Source organism: Mandrillus leucophaeus, unplaced genomic scaffold (assembly GCF_000951045.1).
Source record: "Mandrillus leucophaeus isolate KB7577 unplaced genomic scaffold, Mleu.le_1.0 Scaffold1, whole genome shotgun sequence".
Taxonomy (NCBI): Eukaryota; Metazoa; Chordata; class Mammalia; order Primates; family Cercopithecidae; genus Mandrillus; species Mandrillus leucophaeus.
The window spans coordinates 15,063,754-15,070,533 of record NW_012098097.1 but is presented as its reverse complement, the minus strand read 5'-3'; the positions used below and the strand labels follow the sequence as shown (position 1 = coordinate 15,070,533).

General features: G+C 65.0%; 1 protein-coding gene across 1 annotated transcript in view; it reads left to right on the top strand.

The window, feature by feature from the left end:
• CEP131 (centrosomal protein 131kDa) overlaps nucleotides 1-6,780 on the top strand; it is a 47,744-nt gene that overhangs the window by 30,795 nt on the left and 10,169 nt on the right. The window contains exons 9-17 of the mRNA XM_011968210.1: nucleotides 139-307; nucleotides 720-814; nucleotides 1,349-1,531; nucleotides 1,759-1,935; nucleotides 2,521-2,646; nucleotides 2,750-2,875; nucleotides 3,610-3,726; nucleotides 4,588-4,690; nucleotides 5,427-5,628. Coding sequence (XP_011823600.1) covers nucleotides 139-307; nucleotides 720-814; nucleotides 1,349-1,531; nucleotides 1,759-1,935; nucleotides 2,521-2,646; nucleotides 2,750-2,875; nucleotides 3,610-3,726; nucleotides 4,588-4,690; nucleotides 5,427-5,628 — 1,298 coding nt within the window. The remainder of the gene's footprint in view (nucleotides 1-138; nucleotides 308-719; nucleotides 815-1,348; nucleotides 1,532-1,758; nucleotides 1,936-2,520; nucleotides 2,647-2,749; nucleotides 2,876-3,609; nucleotides 3,727-4,587; nucleotides 4,691-5,426; nucleotides 5,629-6,780) is intronic.

Here is a 6,780-nt window from a genome sequence, read left to right as displayed (position 1 = left end):
GCTGGGGAGCCTGGGGTCGTCCTCTCCCGGGGGCAGTGCTTAGTGAAGCCCCAGGACATCGAGCCTCAGGGCAGCTTGGCTGGGGAGCCTGGGGTTGTCCTCTCCCGAGGTCAGTGCTCAGCGACGCTCCCACTGCAGGAGCTGCAACAGAAACGAGCCCTGAGAGCCCAGAAGGCGATCACAGCTGAGCGTGGGCCGCCTGAGAATCCCGGGGAGACCAGAGCGCCAGGGACGCGGCGGCCTGCTCAGGAGCTGTCCCCCACGCCAGGCGACACTGCCCACCAGGCCCTCAAGGCCATCAACACTGGTGAGAGTGGCTCTGTGCCCGTGGAGGTGGGCTGGGCTGCAGCCAGGAAGGAGGTGCAGCCCCTGCAGACCTCCCCTCAGCCTCCTGTGCTGCTGCCCGTGTTGGCAGCCCCAGTCCTCGGAGTTAGGGGCCTTGGCCCCCAGCTGACCTGACGAGGGTGCCGAGACCTTGACAAACAAGTGGTCCTGGACGTAGGGGCCCTACAGAGCAGAAGGCCCGGAAGGGTGGAAGGGTGGGGTGGCACTCATCCTCCACAGCTCCACACCCAAAAGGCCATGGATCCCCGGCAGCTCCTCTGCTTCTGGGGTCGCCTCTGCCTCCCCTATGCCTGGCTCCTTCCCAGGGGTGCCTCCAGAGTTGCTGCCTGCCCCGGGATGTTCTCTGTGGGATGATGCTGTGTTCTGCTGTGCAGGTGCCGGCCTCCCTGCTGCAGGCCCTGGAGACTGCTGCCTGCCCGCCTCCAGCTCGTCCCCAGACCCACAGCAGCCTCCAGAGGACAGGACGCAGGTCTGGGTGCAGCTGTCCTTCCCTCCCTTGTGGTTTTGGCTTTAAGGGCTGCGTCTGTGCCAGGGGTGTCCCGAGCTGAGATGTCCCAGCCGCTCCTCTGCTCTAGGGGCCACTCGTGCCCGGAGAGGCCACCCAGGGGATCTTCTTGTTCTGATGCACGGTGCTGGCTGCCCCGAGGGGAGCCTTCGCTGGGGTGGACCTGTTGGGTTTTTACAGATGTCCTGGGGTCGGGGGCCCTGCATCCTCATCCACAGAAGAGGAGCTTCCGGCTCCGAGGGGTGACGTGACAGCCAAGGCTCCCAGGCTGCTCCATGGTGGGGCCAGGGGGCTGCACAGCCTGTTTTCCAGGAGTGGGGTGCTGGGAGGAGTCCCTGGTGGCTGGAGCTGCTCTGGGTTTGAGCAGCTGCAGAGACTGGGTGGGAAGGTCTGAGCCCTGGCCTCACCTTCCAGAGGCTGAATGTCAGGACTGGGGAGCTCCCGCGGCACCTTCGGGGCTCTGCGCCTTGCTGCATCTGTCTGCCTGCTCTTTTGCAGGACGTTCTCGCCCAGGATGCAGCTGGGGACAACCTGGAGACGGTGGCCCCGAGCAGGGGCAGCACCAAATCCAGGGGGCCCCTGGAGGAGCTGCTGCACACGCTGCAGCTGCTGGAGAAGGAGCCGGAGCCGCTGCCCCGCCCCAGGGCCCATCACAGGGGCAGATACGCCTGGGCCAGCGAGGTGACCGCAGTGTGCGCCCCGCCCTGCCCAGTCTGTCCACCCGTGCCATCCACACAGAGTATGCGGTGGCTGTAGGGGTTGGGAAAATGGGGGTGCCACGGGCTCCTTCTTGCTTCGGTCGCGACCCTCCCTCCCAGAGCCCAGCCTCAGCTGCCACCTCTGTCCCTGGGGACCCCCAGTCCTCAGGCTGCCCTGACAGCCCCTGATGCTGGTCTCCTGTCCCACAGGAGGACGATGCCAGCTCTCTGACAGCTGACAACCTGGAGAAATTTGGAAAACTCAGTGCGTTCCCCGAACCCCCTGAGGATGGGACGCTGCTCTCGGAGGCCAAGCTACAAAGCATCATGAGCTTCTTGGACGAGATGGAGAAGTCTGGGCAGGACCAGCCGGACCCCCAGCAGGAGGTTGCCCCTTGCCCGCTCCCACCTGGCCCCCAGGGGGAGGAGGTCCCTCGCCAGCCCCGACCTGGTCCCCAGCAGGAGGTGGTCCCGTACCATGTACCCACCCAGTTGTGCAGCCCCCACCACGGGACTCTCTCAGGGTGGAGGTGGCAGGGCCCACATTCCCCAACTGCACCCACCTCCCCGCTGCCCTGAGCTGCCTCCACGAGCCTGTATGTGTGGATAGTTCAGGCCTCCAGAGCCTTGTGTCCTCTGGGCCACCCATTGGTTTGTCCTTGGTGAACACCAGCAGCCAGGCTAAATGGAGCAGTGACGTGAACTCATTGTCACAGGGCAGGAAGCTGGGAAGCATAGAACTTTTTAAATGGTTTGTTTTTTATTCTTGAGGCCACGGCCCCCATTTCCTGTACTGAGTAATGAAAACAGCCTCTGCCAGGCCGCCTGCCACCTGCCCTCCGGCTTCCCACGGGCTCCCATGTGCAGCAGCCCCTCTGTCCCCGGAGGGCAGGGCTGCAGGGCCATCGAGTCAGGTCCTTGGCTGCCTCCCTGTCCTCTGCCACTGCTGCCTGACGCTCGCTGTGTCTGCAGGGTTGGGTGCTGGAGGCGGGGCCCGGGCCCCTGGAGCTGGGGTCCGAGGCGAGCACGTCGGTGATGCGGCTGAAGCTGGAGGTGGAGGAGAAGAAGCAGGCCATGCTGCTGCTGCAGAGAGCGCTGGTAACGCTGCGGGCACTGCTAATCCTAGGCCCTCCTAGCCTCCTACCTGCCGAGGCCGGGCCCACTGGTCCCAGCGCCTCCCTCCTCTGCCCACACCCTGCAGGCGCAGCAGCGAGACCTCACGGTCCGGCGGGTCAAGGAGACAGAGAAGGCACTGAGCCGGCAGCTGCAGCGGCAGAGGGAGCACTACGAGGCCACCATCCAGCGGCACTTGGCCTTCATCGACCAGGTGAGCGGCCTGGGGACCGCAGGGGCCCAGACCCAGCTCGTGGCTCATGGAGACTTCCAGAGTCAGGGGCTAGTGAGCTTCTTCCTGTGTTGGGGGTCACACAGGTATCTGCTGGCTGCATTCCAAGCCTTTCCCGTGCCGTTCCCAGCCGTCCATGCCCTGGAGAGGACACTCCTGTCTTTACCCAGAGCTGCCCCAAGCGAGGGTAGTAGGGGTGTCCCGCCGGCCCCTCAGCTCAGTCGCAGCCCTGGCCGGATCCTATTCTGGAGAGAACTCTAGATCTGGGGTCCGTGAGAATAGGGGCCTCTAGGGGCTGCTTGGTGGTCATCACAGGTGTGTCCTGACCTGGGGTCTGGCCTGGGGCCTGCAGTGAGGCTGGTGTGGTCCTAACACCCTTTGGCAGACAGTGGGCCTCCTCCGGGGCTGGGTGATGGGCACGACAAAGCTACCCTCATCCTAGGAAGACCCTGACATCACTGCAAGGGGTGGGCTGGGGCTTCTCTGACATTTTCTGGGTCCCCCAGCTGAGGACAGGACGGCGGATGCAGGCCTGGGCCCGTGTTTGCAGACATGCCCTCCCGCTGGCCCCAGGGTCCATCCACAAACCTAGGAGGGGCAGCCCCATGAGAGGGCTGCTCTTAGCCTCCCTCGGAGGCTGGGAGGGTCTCCTCCATCAGGGGTCCTGCTGGGCTGGGGCCTTGGTGCAGCCACCTCACCTCTGGTCCCCAACACAGCTGATCGAAGACAAGAAGGTTCTGAGTGAAAAGTGCGAGGCTGTGGTGGCCGAGCTGAAGCAGGAGGACCAGAGATGCACTGAGCGTGTGGCCCAGGTGCAGGCGCAGCACGAGCTGGTGAGGCTTCACTCCCCACTGCACAGCGTCCCAGGCCGGGCTCACAGGCCAGGCTCAGCCTGCACAGCCCCCAGAACAGGGTCGGACTCGGAGTCCTCATTCGTGCCTCAGAGTGTCAGGGCCACAGCAGTGGGTGGGGCTGTCTGGGGGAGCACCGTGGTACCGAGCTAGTCCACTCCTGCCTCTCTAGCTGCCAGGCTCTGGGGCGGGGCCGTGGGCCTGCTGTCACAGATGTGGACGCACAGTCCCTGCCCGGCCATAGCACGGTCGCCATGGACCCAGGAGTCTCTGCCTGGCCTGCCCCACTGCCAGGTCCTTGGGCCACGGGACCTGTTCTCTCTGCTGACCAGATGTCGGTGGAGCACTGTGTGGGGCTCCCTGGGGGCCTCAGCCTCCCTGGCTATGCTTCCTACCAGCTTGGGCAGTGATGGTCCCGAGCCCAGGCTCTGGAGTGGGGCTTGGCACTGGCATTTTAAAATCCCTGTGCGTGACCGTGGCTGACAGCCGGAGTTGAGGACTGCCAGTCACGTGGAAGAATGCAGGCTCTGGGGCCATCCCGACAGGCAGTAGCGCTCCTCTCTGGGGCAGGGCTTCTGCAGGCCTATGGCTGCCCTCCCATTTCTCAGGCCACTAAGGTGTGTGACTGGGTGGACCTGGGCCTCCAGCCTGGCCCCCGGCGCTGGGGAGGGCAACCATGGCTCTCTGGAGCCGGCGTGTATGTCTCGGGGCAGCACACCCACCCACGAGCCCCAGCCTTGTGCTAGTGAACTTGGAAGCCCGGCCCTGCCTATGCCCACAGGGTGGAAAAGGGATGGGGGTATCTTCTCATCATTTCTTCCTGACCTGTTCTCCTGCTCACAGGAGATTAAAAAACTCAAAGAACTAATGAGTGCCACTGAGAAAGTCCGCCGGGAGAAGTGGATCAGTGAGAAAACCAAGAAGATCAAGGAGGTCACTGTCCGAGGTGGGCCATCCCCTCCCGCGAGCCGGCCAGGTGTGGGATGGGCGCTGCGGCCGGGGCTTCTTTTGAGAGGGCCATAATTTCAGGCATTCATGTAGTCTGAAACCTTCCTGGGCAGAGGTGAACACTCATGCCCCAACCGCCCCTGTCACGGCCTCCCCTGCAGCCTCTGCTGTGATCCTAGAGGCAGGTGGGCTCCACACAGGAGCCTGGCCCGGCCCCCAGCACCCAGGCAGTGGACTGAAACAAGGGGGCTCAGTGCCTCACTTCCTCAGGGTTGGGCTAGGGGAGATCGGGAGTTTGTGGATGACTGTGGCACGTGGACCCTGCCACAGGAAGCAGAGTGAGCCACGGGAAGAGGCAGGTGCAGGCAGGGGGATGGGGCAGGAGGCTGGTGGGTGTTGGGGTCTCAAGGGGCCTCGGACCCTTGGGTGGTGTGCAGGGCTCCCTGAGGCCTGGTCTTCTTGCTCTGGACACCTGCTGTCAGGGTGCCTGGGAGCCATCAGCCAAGAGTCTCGGGGAGTCCTGAGCCCCACAGGCTGGGGGAGGCGCCGTGGCCCTGTGGGGGCCTCTTCCCCACTTCCTGGGCGTCAGATTCAGCTGTGCTTCAGGTTGGATCCAAGGAGGCCTTGGGTGGGCGGGGTCCCCTCTGGCCCTGAGACAGGCCAGCCTTGTGCCAGGGTTGGGCTTCCCGGGCCCACCCAGCTGGACATGGCCCTAGCCAGTGCTCTGCCCCCAGGCCTGGAGCCCGAGATCCAGAAGCTGATTGCCAGGCACAAGCAGGAGGTGCGGAGGCTCAAGAGCCTGCATGAGGCGGAGCTGCTGCAGTCGGACGAGCGGGCCTCGCAGCGCTGCCTGCGCCAGGCTGAGGAGCTGCGGGAGCAGCTGGAGCGGGAGAAGGAGGCGCTGGGCCAGCAGGAGCGCGAGCGTGCTCGGCAGCGGTGGGTGGTGGCCCCAGGCTGGTGGGGCCAGGACCCTCAGGGTGGGGAGTCAGGGAATCCTTGAAGGTCGGAGTGGGTTTTCCATGTAGAGGTGGGCGAGGGTCTTGGTGCAGCATCCAGGGAGGATGCAGGGCACTTGGCCCTGGAGGGGCCCAGCCTCCTCAGCCAGGCCAGTGTCCTCGGGCTGATGTCTGCAGTCCATGCCCGCCGAGGTCTGCAGGTTCTGCACGGGTGTTTTCCCAGCGTTAGGGCTCGGAACCCCCACCAGACGTCCACTCTTTCAGAACTGGCCCCAGAGCAGCTGACCCCTAGAGAGGCGGCCTCACGGCCCCTCCAGCTCTGACCTTGGGGCCCAGGGACGGTCTCTCATTCACTCCTTTGGCCTGGGGTCTGAGGGGTGACTCCTGCTCTTGCATCCTGAGTCCTGGGGACCGGGGACGTGCCCAGTGGTGGTCAGGATCTGTGGGCCACAGGGACCAGTGGCAGCCCCTCCCACACTGTCTGCGCCACCAGGACAGAGCCTGGAAGCCACCTACTCCTGTCTGCGCTGCTGCCTGTCACGGCTGGTCCACCCCAGATGCAGCTTGGCTGGTCCCCCAGTCTCTCCCCGAAGGTGGGGTCAGGACGAGGCCCTGGCACGAGCTTACTCAGGTCATGGAGCCAGGCACCTGGCACCCTCAGGCCGGAGGCAGGGGAGGTGGATAAGGCCCCACCAGGCACCTGCCTCCAGCCCTCCATACTCATGGGGCAACGCTGAACGGGAAAAGGGAGCCCAGACGCGGCTCCACAGCCACTTCCCGAAGTGCCACGAGGACCTGGAGCTCAGGGAATTACGGAGCTTGGCTGATGGGCAAGGTCCTCGTGGCCCTGCCTGCCCCCGGGCGGTGGCTTTGAGGGGCCTCAGCTGCTGAGGGGGAGGGGCCAGTTCCAGACAGGGCCCCAGGGGCTGCTCTCGAGCTCTGAATCAGGTCGGTGGTTGGCCTGTGCCCCTTCGGTGGGTGAGTCCTGGGACTGCCCATCCCTACGCCCCGAAAGTCAGTCCTGACCATCCCGCAGGTTCCAGCAGCACCTGGAGCAGGAGCAGTGGGCGCTGCAGCAGCAGCGGCAGCGGCTGTACAGCGAGGTGGCCGAGGAAAGGGAGCGACTGGGCCA